This window comes from Gigantopelta aegis, chromosome 6, assembly GCF_016097555.1.
Source record: "Gigantopelta aegis isolate Gae_Host chromosome 6, Gae_host_genome, whole genome shotgun sequence".
NCBI classification, from domain to species: domain Eukaryota; kingdom Metazoa; phylum Mollusca; class Gastropoda; order Neomphalida; family Peltospiridae; genus Gigantopelta; species Gigantopelta aegis.
In genome coordinates, this window is record NC_054704.1 from 90,900,502 (window position 1) to 90,916,367 (window position 15,866).

The 15,866-nt window shown below is 37.5% G+C and overlaps 1 protein-coding gene across 1 annotated transcript in view; it reads left to right on the top strand.

Annotated features, from left to right (window-relative positions):
* LOC121374187 (oncoprotein-induced transcript 3 protein-like) overlaps window positions 1-8,020 on the top strand; it is a 10,589-nt gene extending 2,569 nt beyond the window's left edge. The window contains exons 2-5 of the mRNA XM_041501170.1: window positions 1-82; window positions 4,672-4,836; window positions 6,211-6,322; window positions 7,776-8,020. The exon at window positions 1-82 is cut by the window's left edge and continues 146 nt beyond it. Coding sequence (XP_041357104.1) covers window positions 1-82; window positions 4,672-4,836; window positions 6,211-6,322; window positions 7,776-7,995 — 579 coding nt within the window. The 3' untranslated portion in view covers window positions 7,996-8,020. The remainder of the gene's footprint in view (window positions 83-4,671; window positions 4,837-6,210; window positions 6,323-7,775) is intronic.
* Window positions 8,021-15,866: the final 7,846 nt, after the last annotated feature.

The window sequence follows — 15,866 nt, forward strand, 5'->3', positions numbered from 1 at the left end:
CGACTAGGACGTTCCATCGACTTGAGCACGTCGTGCGCAGATCGGGTCAAGTGTGGCACCATCTACCCCATATGGATGGCAGGTGAGAGTCAGCACGTCTTTGGACAGACATGTATGGGATAGTAGCGTACTCAGATAAGTGTCTAAAGGGCGGACCCAGGAACTATGCCAGGGAGGGGATTAAGGGCAAAAGGGCACATGAACCAAATTTCTGAAACTAGAACTTCAATGAGAATTATAAACCAGTTGTTATAAAGAAATGACACTTTATTCTTAGAGGCGGTGTAGGTCATCCCCCCCCCTCCCCCCGTTACCCTTCTTGGTCTGTCTGGATTTCCGTCTATCCTCTGTTTGTATATGTTTGTAACTATTTTCTTCAGTTTGACCTACGTTATCTGACATTGTCCTAAAAAACAGAAGCCACCACAATACGATATAAGTAGTTGATATGGATGTGCTATAATATTAGACAACCACTACAATAAAATAAAATAAAACTTTCAACAAACATATATCTCTGCTAAATACTGTAATTTATTTTCAAATATATGCTTCAGAAAATTAATGCATGATGGAATTTGTAGTCGTTTTGTGTTGGCAAAGTCTTGTTTTCATAGACAGCTCATGATCTGCTAGAAAAAAGAAGAAGAAGAAGTGATAGTAAGATGTAAATACTACAAAATGCTGCCAATATTTACTTCGCTCTGTACTGGGTGTATAATTGTTTAATGTATTCATAAACGTGCCTCTGCACTCTTCGTAGGGGAGATATAAATAATGCAACTTTTGGATAGGACGTTTTCAATTACAAACATCGTACAAATTAAAAACAATAAATAATGTCATTAGAATACGTATACGTGATTAGAATATTAAGTACTAGTACTACTATTACCACGAATACTAATACTATTACCACTATTACTATTGCTGCTGCTATTACTACTAATACTAATATTAATACTAAACTAAACTAATACTAATACTAATACTAATACTAATAAAATATGTTATTAGTTTAAAGCATATAATTATTTGGTTTTGTACATCAATAAAATATGAAATTTATATTATATGAAAATTATGTGTATTTGTCTTTCTTTTAGGAAATATGGCCACAACATGTAATTTTCCTCCCTTTTTGGGTAGGGTGTTTATTTTATTATATGTATATTGTTTTGACCAAATGAGAAAGAGTTAAATAAACAAATAAGCAATTGGGTTAAGCAACTTACTTCGTCAGTACATGATGCGCTTCATATAGCGGTAGTTTGGCCATCCATTGCCATACTGAATAGGGTATCCTCTTATGGGGAATCCGCCAATGTTGCCGATGCCGTAGCGATTGCCGTAGCGATTGTCATAGCGATATCCAATGCTTGTAACAGTGACGATCACCATGGAAACCAGAAACAGGACAATCAGTAATTTCATCATTTTCCTGAGGTTTAAAAAAAGAGAGTAATATACAGTACAAGACGCCAAAAAACTCTAGTAAGACAGACGAGTCCATTTCTTCCATTAAAAAAGAAGAGGAAGAAAAAACAACATTAAAGTCGCAGAAGCACGTTTTAACCCGTGGTAAGTTTGGTTAATTTACAAATATGTAATACTTATGGATAAAGTTAAAACAGGATACAGCAAGTGTCTGTGACGTTGAAACGGAGAAGCGGGTGGGATTTATCTCAGTCGGTTGAGTGCTCGCTTGAGGTGCTTGCGTCGCAGGATCGAACCACCTCGGTGGATCAATTGAACTGATTAGATTTTGTCATGTTCCAATCAATGGACGAAGACCGTATTATGCTTGTCTGTGGGAAAGCGCATATAAACGATCCCTTGCTGCATTGGGAAACATGTAACGGGTTTCCTCTGATGACTATGTGTCAGAATTACCAAATGTTTGACATCCAGTAGCCGGTGTTTAATTAATCAATGTGCTCTAGTGGTGTCGATAAAGAAAACAAATTTTAACTTTTTGAAACGGAGAAATACACTCTAAAAGTAAAAAGAGACTAGATATCATCTCCATAACCTTTACTTCTCAGAGGTACTTGCCTTTTTATAATTATTTAAAACATGCATTTTGTGGTATTTACAAACACTATTATGATCAAAACAAAAAGGTGTGTATGGAAGTAATGCAAGTAATGTGTCATTTCAATTATCAAAAACGGCTCTAAAAATACATCGCAGTGTTTCAAGCTTGGGGTCAGTTTAGGTGAGGAACATAGTCCAGTGGCAAAGCACTCGGTGTGGGATCAATCCCCGTTGGTGGGCCAATTGGGCTAATTCTCGTTCCAGCCAGTGCATCACAAATGGTACATCAAAGGCCGTGGTATTTTATATACTGTCTGTCGGATGGTGCATACAAAATACTATTTGCTGCTAACGGAACAATATAGCGGGTTTCCTTTCTAAAACTATAATTCAGAATTACCAATAGCTTATGATTAGTAAATCCATGTGCTCTAGTGATGTCGTTAAACAAAACAAACTTCATCTAACTTTTCAAATTCAGGTTAGAACGTGATTGGAACAACTCTTACACAATCATCTAATACCAAAAACAGAACTAACATTAAAGTACGCTGTATTCTACGAAAGAGCATTAGGGCCAAGCGAAGAAAAGGTTTCTGTTTTTTTTTAGTTCTTAACTAGAAATTTTGAGATACTAACACTGAAATTTAGAGTTAGTATCTCGAAAGTTCCAGTTTCCAAATCGAAAAAAACTTCGTTTGGCCCTAATGCTCTTCCGTAGTATTCTGTAGCGTATTACGAAATAATGTTTCTAGTGAAATGACACTTTGTATTACCTTTATGCCAGCCGTCAATACTAAATAGCAAAAATTTAATTACAGACACAGCAGTAGAAAATACTCGAGTGCTGCTGTAATTTGGAAGCAAAAAAGATTTAGGAATTATTTCGACGAAATTTTAAAGCAAATTTTACTTACGTTTTGGTATCTTGCAAGAAGTGACCTTTCGAATGCTGTGAGCAAAGGATGTTGGGCACTTCATCCGAGAGTTCTTTTATACAGAAGACTTTATGGAAAACTCTTAATAGGGTATCACTCATGTGCACGGAAGTTGCTGTGGTGCCAATACTTCCTTGTGTTAAGATTAATAGATGAATATAAGATGTATGCATACTGACCATACCTGGCTGAATCTCGTCAACAACAACAAGTTTCTCTAGTAGCATTGGGTATTACATCCTGCTGACGGACATACATGAGTAATCTGCCCTTGATAGAGGTCCGTCCACAAAGCTCGTTAATATCACTAGATGTCAGGTTGGGAGAATGTATGTGTTATGCACCGGCCTCGGTGTCGCAGTGGTTAAGCCATCGGATTACAGGCTGGTAGTTACAGGGTTCGCTGCCAGGTACAGGCTCCCATTCAGAGTGTGTCCTTAAGGGCTTAATGGGTAGATGTAAGGCCACTACACTCTCTTCTCTCTCACTAACCACTAACTAACAAGTAACCCACTGTCCTGGACAGACAGCCCAGATAACTGAGGTGTGTGCCCAGGACACCGTGCTTGAATCTTAATTGAATATAAGCACGGAAATAAGTTGAATGTGTCATGCTTCTAAATTATAACTGTAGATATATACCACTTATTTAAGTAATTAGTACAGTATGTCAAACAAGCAATTCATGTCTTCAATTTTGAAATGTTCGAGTTTTATTAAACACTTCAGTGACAAACATTTCCACGGACGTTCACGAAGTATCCTAGCGGTGGGGTGGGGTGTGATTAATGCCTATGGTCTATGTACGCGTATGAAATACTTTGATATACACGTTGTAATTGTAAACTGTCTCCAATGGTTTTAGCACATTCATATTAAATTTTTATACTGACACATATAGTGATTATTATACGAGCTTGTGTGTCGTACTGATTTTACGAAACGAGTGGCAGGATTTTTGTATTGCCCGAGCGAGATACATGAATCCTGACACGAGTTTCGTAAAATCAGTACGACTCACACACGAGTGTAATAATTTCTTTATTACCATATTATTATTGTTGTTTTCTTTATGAATAAGAAACCCAACTAAAAATGTTTCAGCCACAACTAGAAGGTGAAGATGAAATGACGTCATATTTCAAATGCACAGTCTGAGCTAGGACTGGAGAAGCAACGTCATGTTATGACGTAGCTTCCCAAAATTTAAGTCATTACATTTGTTATTACACGTGTGCTTCGTATGATTATTATTAACTCGGTTAAGTTGAACCATATGGATAATAATAATACACAGTTTGTTGTGATAATGCCTTGTGTTGTGTTGTTGCGTTGCGTTGCGTTGTGTTGTGTTATGTTGTGTTACTAGTATGCCATGTTAGTCTGTGCTGTGCATGCTGTAATATTGAGATTTGTTTTACGTTACGTTGCGTTACGTTACGCTATATGACGTTTCTTTACGTTAGTTATGCTTTATTAATTTGTTTTGCATCATTGTATTGTGTTCTGTATGACGTTTATGTGAGACATATATATATATTGATTGAGACACAACTGTGTACTCTTTATATTTAAAAAAAAACACAAAAAAAAACACAAAAAGAAAACACCGGCATTTTCGTTTTTACTAATAGATATTCCTCCTACAGCAATCAAAACAATATTACAGCTCATAGACTAATTAATATTGTTTTAGAGTCGATCCCGGAAGTGTCAGACGGGGTTGTGAACCGGACCGTGTGCAGACGAGCGTTGGGCGACTGCTGTGCACGTGACTGGACAATACAGGTCAAGAACTGCGGACACTACCGAGTGTATCGTCTGTCACCGGTTGACGTCTGCCCGGCAGCCTATTGTTTTGGTACGTACCTGTCTAACACAGGTAAACACACTCATATATTACAGCTTTACAGTCCATCTACCGTGCAGGAAGAAGAAGAAGTTTGTTTCGTTTAACGACACCACTAGAGCACATTGATTTATTAATCATCGGCTATTGGATGTCATTTTGACACAGTCATAGTGAGGAAACCCGCTAATAGTTTTCTATTAGTAGCAAGGGTTCTTGTATATGCACTATCCCACAGACAGAATAGCACATACCACGGCCTTTGATAAACCAGTCGTGGTGCACTGGCTGTGACGAGAAATAGCCCAATGGACCCACCGACGGGGATCGATCCTAGACCGACCGCGCACCAAGCGAGCGCTTTACTACTGGGCTACGTCCCGCCCTATACTACCATGCAGGACAGCATCTCGATATATTCTTCGCCATACACTTGACGGTTGGATAATCTGAGGGGGTCGGATGACGTTTGATCTAGTTGGTACAGCACTCGCTTGAAGTGTTGCGTCGTAGGATAGAACACCCCACCCCCACCACCAACCTAACCCAGTGGACCCATTCTCACCACAACACAACCGGTGCACCACGACTGGTACATCAAAGTCCGTGGTATGTGCTGTCCTGGTTGAGAAAGTGCAAATAAAAGATCCCTTGGTACTAGTGGAAAGATGCAACAGATTCCCTCTATACATGTTAGACTTACCAAAATGCTTGATATCCAATAGCCGATGATTAATACATCAATGTTCTTTAGTGGTGTTAAACAAAACAAACTTTAACTTTAGTCATTTCATTTTAATTCTTCTCTTGGAGAGTCGTTGTTTTTTCTATGTTGATATTATTTATTTCTGCTAATATTATAACGTTGTATTTTAATCATTTAACAATAGAGCACATTAATCATCGTTAATCATCGGCTACTGGATGTAAAACATTTAGTAATTCTGATACGCACTTGCCAGAGAAAACTACGCTACATTCTTTGTTCTGTTAGCAGCATAATCATTTAACAAGACATATCACTTCGTACACCAGAACAAATCGGATGCGGTCAGATCAGATTATGGCGACGCGAAACGATATGGGTGCCTCGTATAAAAATAGCGCAGACAATAGCCGATTGTGACAAGACAACATTACGCTTTCATCGGTTTTTGTGCAATCGGCTATTATCGTACAATGCACTCGTATCGTGTGACGTCGCCTTAATATCTGTGATATCGAATCGTATTGAATGATGTTTAATATGCCAAAGTACTTTGTTTAATTATTGTGAATTATTTGCTTATACTGTTATGAATTGACTGTACGTTTTAAAGATTTCTTTGTATTCTATGACCAAAGTGATATAAATTTAAAAAATTTTAATGTCTTTGGTTCAAACAGCCCCGCCTGAAGTGGAGAAGAAGAGCATGCTGATGGATCACGTGATCATTGCTGGCGCCGGAGCAGTAATCATCCTTTCGGCAATCTCCGTGACAGCAGCGTGCCTCTACAGGTAAACGTCTGAAACATGAATGGATGAATGGATGTATTTATCTACAACTGTAATACTGTTAAAGTTTGTTTTGTTTTTCAACATCACTAGAGCATATTGACTTATTAATCATCGGCTATTGGATTTCAAACATTTGGTAATTATGACTCGTATCCTTTAGAGGAAATTCGCTACATTTTTGGCAGCAAGGGATCTTTTATATGCACTTTCCCACAGACAGGAAAACACATATTACTTATTTTGGCCAGTTGTGATGCACTGGTTGGAACGAGAAAACCCCACTGAGTTGAATAAATCCACCGAAGTAGTTTGATCCTGCGACGTAAGCACCTCAGACAAGCACTCAATCGACTCCGCCAAATCCCGCCCCAACTGTAATACCTGTAGACAGATATATAAATATATACACTATATAAGAATGAAAACAAAACAGATGGTTTCAGTTGTTGTTTTTAACTCAAATTAAAACAAATAACTGATTAAGTCCAGGTATTAAGTTCATAGTATTTTAAATAGATGAAATAGTTATACACCTGGAATCACAAGACGGAAAAAGCCGAATTAGGATTCCCCTTAATCCGGGTATTAAGTTCCCAAAGAAAGAGTGCGATTGTTATTGCATAGTATTTTAAATAGATGAAATAGTTATACACTTGGAATCATAAAAATTGAACATGATATGTTTTAACGTTCAAGAAACAATGACGCCTGTGTAAAGCGGTTATGTCGTTCATACTAATATATTAGTCACAACAAGTTAAGTGTTAGTATCAAATTTTATCCGACTTTTTCAAAAAATAAAATAAAATACAATTCAGGGCCTGTGACAGGTAATAAAACGTATATAGGTCACAGACGTGTTTAAAATAATTCCAGCCAGTGCATCACGACTGGTATATCAAAGGTTGTGGTATGTACTATTCTGTCTCTGGGAAAGTGCATATAACAGATCCCTTGCTGCATTAGTCAGAATTACCAAATGTTTGACATCCAATAGTCGATGATTAATTAATCAATGTGCTACAGTGGTGTCGTTAAACAAACCAAACATTATTATTTTTATTATTATTATTATTATTATTATTATTATTATGTTTAAAGCATTGTAGATTGCATACACAGAGCTAGTTTGGTTGCTGATAGAAAGCGTGTGGCAAATGAGTAGAGTAGCCCATGAAGTGGCGACAGCGGGTTTCCTCCCTCAATATCTGTGTGGCCCTTAACCATATGTCTGACGCCATATAACCGTAACTAAAATGTGTTGAGTGCGTTGTTAAATAAACCATTTCCATTTGCTTGATTAGTTACTACATATGCATTCATGCGTGTTAGGTATGTGTATAGTGTATAGTCTGTGTGTTTTGGGGGGATGAGGTGGGGCATATATAATTTTAAATAATACGACTGTGTGTTAATGAGAACATAGTGGTGCCATCTAAAATTCACATTGCAGACGTCGCAAGATCAAGCTGATGAGAAACAAGTGGGTGTACCGACGACAGGAAATACGTCAGCTAGAAGGAAGCGCTCCGTACATCGTGGGACAGAAGGAAATTCCGGACAAACTGCCGGGTTTGTTCTCGACCACGCTCGATGGACCTCCTAGCCACCGCCCGGACACACCGCGTGCTTGGGAAAACGTCATGTCAGAGAAAAAGAAAGTCCCGCTCTAAAACTAAACAAACACACTTTCACTAAATACATTTGTACTGATATATATATATATATATATATATATATATATATATATATATATATATATATATATTATCAACATTTAAAATAATAATGTTTCGATTGGCGATTACTTTTTAAGTAATTTTGAGTTTCTTTTCTATTTAGTGTGGGGTTGTTGGTTATTGGGTTGGGGTTTTTGGGGGGTTGGGGTTTGTTTTGGTTTTGTTTGGGGGTTGGGGGGATTTTTTGTTGTTTTCTCTTTTTTGGGGGTTGGGTGGGAGGGGAGGTACGTTGGGGTTTTTTTTTAGTTTGTATTTTACTTTCGGTTTTATTTTGTTTTTTGTTTTGTTTTTATTGGGACTAAATCATAATATTATTCAATATCAAGCCTCATCATTTTTTATTCAGACGATTTACTAAAGACATTTTGGAGAACGCATTTGACAACCGCATTAGTGGGCAATGACTGGCTTCAATAGGAATACGACTTACCAAATAGATTATGTTGTAATGACGTTGTAGTTATAATTTGTGATATATTGTGTTTTATTGTATACAGAAAGAAATTATTGAATAGAAATACACATTTGGGTTGTGGAAAAGACTGGGCCCTGTGGACTGTGCACCATTTTTCACACACACACACACACACACACACACACACACGCACATTGGCACGCACTTAAAATTTGTACTGATATAAATAATAAAATGTGAAATTGTTTTGTATACATGTCATGTGTTTTGTTTTGTGTTCGGCTGATGCGCGGTCGGGGTCTGCGATCGATCCCCATCGGTGGGACCATTGGGCTATTTCTCGTTCCAGCCAGTGACCACGACTGGTATTTCAAAGGTCATTGTATGTACTATCCTGTCTGTGGGATGGTGCATATAAAAGATTCCTTGCTACTAATAGAAAAATGTAGATGGTTTCCTATCTCAAATTGCCTACTGCTTGACAACCAATAGCCGATTATTAATATATTAATATCCACTACAACTCATCTGCCATTGGATGTCAAACATTTGATAATTGTGAAAGATAGCCTTCAAGAAACCCGGTACGTTTTTCTATTATCAGCAAGGGATCTTTTATATGCACTTTCCCGCGGCCTTTGATATATTAGTCACGAGGCACTGGTTGTGACGGGGCAAAATATCCAGTCGGAGAATTGATCGTTCGACCAAAGCGCTTCCGGAGAGCTCTCTGCCGACAATTAAAATTGCATTTTTAAGAGTAGGACAATTTTTCTTTTAAATTTTGAATGGTAAATTTGTTGAACGGGAAGCGAAATCTTCTTTTTGCCTGACGCACTTAAATTATTTGTCAATTTAATTACATTTTACAAAAACAATTGTGTCACAATGAAAAAGAAAATCCAAACTACATCTTACTCAAACAATATACAGGTACAAACATAATCTTTCACTACCGTGAGTTTTTTCATTCTAACTTTCTTTTTTACTTTTTTTTTTTTTTTTGTAAATGGTCCTCCTCGTTGTGCAAGATGCCATTGTGTTTGCGCAGTGTGATGCGCAATCTCGGGGTGAACCGTCGACAAACAGCATGCCACCGTGGAGGGGTACAATACGTGATGAACAATGTTTATTCCTATCCAACATGCAAATTGTCCAGGATTACGTACACGCTCTGTCCCTTCCTTTCAGGCCACAGAAAATTAACTATTAGATTCACTTAATTGGTTACTGCAGATTTGCAAGACAAATAGTACACCGACTGGGAGGTTCTACAATAATATTATCCCATGCAATCAGTTTATTATTGTTGTGTCACTTTATACAACTCGGGGGCGGCACGTAGCCCAGTGGTAACGTGTTCGCCTGATGTGCGGTCGGTCTACGACCGATCCCTGTCGGTGTGTCCATTAGGTTATTTATAATTCCAGCCAGCGCACCACGACTGGTATATCAAAGGCTGTGGTGTGTGCTATCCTGTTTGTGGGATGGTGCCTATAAAAAAAAATGTAGCGGGTTTCCTCTCTAAGACTATATGTAAACAAAATACCAAATGTTTGACCTCCAATAGCCGATGATTAATAAATAAATGTGTTCTAGTGGTGTCTTCAAACAAAACATATTTTAACTTCTACAACTCCGCATCAACCAGCTTGCCCTAGTATCGCGACTGACTTTATCTTTACAGCGCAGTGGTTAATCTGTCGTGTCTGTGGGAAGTTTTGCATGTGGACGGTTTCTGGCTCGACGCGGGCGTGGATCACGAAAACCGGACGCCTCAAAAATCATGTCTATAATAAGACTAACAATAGAAATTATGTCATGTGCGCCCGCTTTCCGGGTTCCGCGCCTGCAAAGCGCCAAAACTCACGTACATGTACTAGCATTTAACTGGTATGTGCTGGATTCGTATCCGAGTGGCTGAACCAATCAATTTAGAGAGTAAATAATTCAGTGGTGGGAGGGGGGGGGGGGGGGGGGAGTTTATTACACCCAGTTTTCTTTCACTCACTACCAATCACTAATTATCTAGCTCTTTCCTTAAAGCAAAAAGGTCCAGACAGGGCCCGCCAGCCAGGCACAAAGAGTATCTAAACTAAACCGGACACTCTTCTTATTGTTTGTGTAGAGCAACTGCCACCCTGCGGACTCACCTCATTCCCCGGTAAATAAAGCCTTGCTGTCTTGAATGGCAAACATACATATTTCTGTTGAGCTACTTCTCGCATTGTAACACCAAACTGAACAATTAACTCTGTTTGGCCTACGTGTGTCACAGACCACCACGCCGAGAGATTATTTCTGCAATGATGTTAATCGCGCTTCGTCTGGAAACTAGCTCCGGAAGATGATCGACTTCAGAGTCGTTGTGTTCGTCATTATCTACAACATCTACCTCTTCACAGCATTCCATACAGGTAGGATTTATGGTATGTACAACATCTACCTCTTCACAGCATTCCATAGAGGTAGTATTTATAGTATGTACAACATCTACCTCTTCACAGCATTCCATACAGGTAGTATTTATAGTATGTACAACATCTACCTCTTCACAGCATTCCATACAGGTATGATTTATATTATGTACAACATCTACCTCTTCACAGCATTCCATAGAGGTAGTATTTATAGTATGTACAACATCTACCTCTTCACAGCATTCCATACAGGTAGGATTTATAGTATGTACAACATCTACGTCTTCACAGCATTCCATACAGGTAGGATTTATAGTATGTACAACATCTACCTCTTCACAACATTCCATACAGGTAGGATTTATAGTATGTACAACATCTACCTCTTCACAACATTCCATACAGGTAGGATTTATAGTATGTACAACATCTACCTGTTTACAGCATTCCATACAGGTAGGATTTATAGTATGTATAACATTTACCACTTCACAGCATTCCATAGAGGTAGGATTTATGGTATGTACAACATCTACGTCTTCACAGCATTCCATAGAGGTAAGATTTATAGTATGTATAACATTTACAACTTCACAGCATTCCATACAGGTAGGATTTATGGTATGTACAACATCTACGTCTTTATAGCATTCCATAGCGGTAAGATTATCTACAACATCTACCCCTTCACAGCATTCCATAGAGGTAGGATTTATAGTATGTACTACATCTACCTCCTCACAGCATTCCATAGAGGTAAAATTTATAGTATGTACAACATCTACCTCTTCACAGCATTCCATACAGGTAAGATTATCTACAACATCTACCCCTTCATCTGATTGTATTTACATCTACCTAATGTTTATCTAACTGTATCTACATCTACCTAATGTTTATCTAATTGTATCTACAACATCTACCTAATGTTTATCTAATTGTATCTACAACATCTACCTAATGTTTGTCTAACTGTATCTACAACATCTACCTAATGTTTATCTAATTGTATCTACAACATCTACCTAATGTTTATCTAATTGTATCTACAACATCTACCTAATGTTTATCTAATTGTATCTACAACATCAACCCAATGTCTATCTAACTGTATCTACAACATCTACCTAATGTTTATCTAACTGCATCTACAACATCTACCTAATGTTTATCTAACTGCATCTACAACATCTACCTAATGTTTATCTAACTGTATCTACAACATCTACCTAATGTTTATCTAATTGTATCTGCATCTACCTAATGTTTATCTAATTGTATCTACAACATCTACCTAATGTTTATGTAACTGTATCTACAACATCTACCTAATGTTTATCGAATTATATCTACAACATCTACCTAATTTTTTATTGAATCGCATCTACAACATCTATCGTCAACGTCCCTAACTGCGTTATGCTTGCAACTCCGTTCAGTTTGTTTACTCATGAATGGTTCATGCAATCAACATCCGATTTGTTGTCGTCTGCTAGTCGTTCATTTGAGAGGGTTTTTTTTCACAGTTCAGGAACATTTTCATTACCAATAAAGTTCAGACAAGTAAGTATCTAAACACAAAACATTACAAATCCCTAAAATCATTAATTTTACCAAGTCATTTTTTTTTATTCCTTAAAATTACTGATATCGGGTCCACATAACTCGTAGAAATTGACTTAAAATGGAGGAAGATGAATTAACATTCGGTGCGTGTCACTAGATCTCACACGTGCAGATCAACAAGATCAAATTTTATGAGTTTTAAGCCTCCTGTTGTTGGAATTTGTTTTCATTGATTATATTCGATCTGCAAAATGTATGCTACATTTTTGTGCCTCTGCTATAGTGAATAGTATTCATAATTGATTCATAACAATTGTAAATAATTTTGAGTGTATAAATTGTGTTAATTAAGAATCAATTCATTAAAAATATATATTTTACAAACTATTCACTGGTATGAACGTATTGGCTATCAGTATTGACATCAAGTGTTAGCGATGTGTGTTGGTAAAACGCGGAACGGACCAGAACGCTTGACAAACTGAATATTTCCTTTTTAAAAAAAAAATAAACAACGTGTTCGTCAACTGTGCATATTTAAGAAACATATATTTTTCATGTAGTGTCATTAAAAATGGAAAATGACGAACCGCACATGCGCGGTACGATACGTTTAGCAAACGCATGCGCCTGAAAGCAATTAGAAACGTTGCACTTTTTCCTGTTTACTGGAGGTGTTTCACGTTTGTTTATTAAAATGGATTTATTTTATGTCCACATTGTTCATTTTTCACGTTAATTGATTACAATTTATTTTGTTTCACATATCTTAGCTGAAAAATGTAAAATAGTATTTCCGTAAATATCATATGCATGTTTTTGTCGTTAGGTAAACGCAGTTTGGGACGTCGATGATACCTCATCTTTATCTACCTACATCTACAACATCAACCCAATATCTATCTAACTGTATCTACAACATCTACCTAATGTTTAACTAATTGTATCTGCAACATCTACCTAATGTTTATCTAATTGTATCTACAACATCAACTCAATGTCTATCTAACTGTATCTACAACATCTACCTAATGTTTATCTAATTGTATCTACAACATCTACCTAATGTTTATCTAATTGTATCTACAACATCAACCCAATGTCTATCTAACTGTATCTACAACATCTACCTAATGTTTATCTAATTGTATCTACAACATCTACCTAATGTCTATCTAACTGTATCTACAACATCTACCCAATGTCTATCTAACTGTATCTACATCTATCTAATGTTTATCTAATTGTATTTATAACATCTACCTAAATATTTTTTTTTTATCTAATTTTGTCTACAACATCTAACTGTTCACCTCATTTCATAAACATAGGCTTAGCTAATCTATGAGGATTGTGTTGTGGTCATTAAATTGTTGCTCTTTTTCTCACATTGCGAATGTAAATCCCTTGACCATTGTATATACATTTTGTGTCACATAACATATATTTTACATAAAACATATATATTACTCATCAACGTTCTTAATCGTTTGAAAAGAAACAGTTGTCGAATGAACCTTCACCTGCATATTGCAGAACAAAAAACCAACACAATATTTCACACTGACAATTTGGATATTAACTCTGTTTTTATTCACATTCAGTTGCGTGTAGTTACTTATTTTAATACAAATAAAATTATTGTGAGTGTTATTTGAAAACAACTTTAGTTTATACTAGTACTTCAAATCCATTAAGTTAAGTTTTATTAAATTTGTCTCTCGCATGTTCTACATCGAGAGACTTGACAATTCTCCTCTCGTTATATTATTTTATTTTATTCATTTATTAGTTTTTTTTTTTTTTTTTTTTTTTTTTTTTTATTATATTATTATGTTGTTGGGTTTTCTGGGGGGAGGGGCTGACGAGGGAGGAGATGAGAAGATGCACAATGTTTCGCTTATTATTATATCTGTTTTCAGATTCCAGGTCAACCTCGTGGCCATGGAGGTATCCGGAACCGACAGAACCACCTAAAGGTATTCTGTGTAACATTATAATACCTGCACACACACACACACGCACGCACGCATATACACACGCACACACACACACGCGCATACATACACACGTACACACACAAAACACACACAAACACATACACGCACACGCAAACACACAGAAACACACGTACTCACGCAAGCACTCGCACGCACATACGAATACATACACACACAAACACACACGCACACACATACACACGGACACACACACACACAAACACACACACACACACACACACACACACACACACACAAACACACACACAAACACAAACACACACGCGCGCATACCCACACACAGGGAATGGATACAGGATTTTGTAACAAGAGGTCACAAAATTCTAAAAATGGTCATTTTAGTCTGTCGAAGGTAAATGATCCAAGCACTCAAAGATGACGAGATCTGTAAAATAACATTGTTTCATAATGATGCTCATTAACGCGTTGTCGGGGCAATATTAGTGATGCATATTGTTTATGATGAATTATAAAGAAAAACCACCAGAAAGTCACTAAAAAGGGAACTTCAAACGGATTTGGGGGGGGGGGGGGAGGGGGGTGTCACTTGGCCCGTCACTCCCTCTGGATTTGCTAATGCATGCGCGTGCGCACATACACAAACACGCACACACGCACACATACATATACAGACATACATACACAGACACGCACACAGCACAACACAACACACTACACACTAAGGTACCATAGTTTTATGGTATTAATGTAGTTAGAAAAATAACTCATTGAATGTAAATCGTCATGTGAATGTGTAACTCCACATATCAACTTTACAGTATTGCTTTTCCTTATTCCAATCAGTGTTACTCAAGCGGTAAAAATAGGCGGCCATGACCTCACCTCCTTCCTCGGCTGTACACCATCTTGAGCCTGGTTACCACGAAGTCTGTAACAGCTTTCAGATAGTCGCAGACTAAATGCAGATGTCATGTTGCCATACACTTGTAATATGTGTATGTGCGCAATCCAGCCCATTTGATAGAACGCTCGCCTGAGGTGCTTGGGTCGAACGATCGAAGTCGCTCGGTGGACACATTGTCTGATATTGTCCTCCAACTCAACCAGTGGCACACAACTTGTATATAAAAGTTGTATTGTTTGTGGAATAGTGCAAATATTACATCACTAGCTCCTAATGTACCAAATGTTTGACATCCAATAGCCGATGATTAATTGATCAATGTATTCTAGTGATGTCAAACCGGCCTCGGTGGCGTCGTGGTTAGGCCATCGGTCTACAGACTGTAGGTACTGGGTTCGGATCCTAGTCAAGGCATGGGATTTTTAATTCAGATACCGACTTCAAACCCTGAGTGAGTGTTCCGCAAGGCTCAATGGGTAGGTGTAAACCACTTGCACCGACCTGTGATCCATAACTGG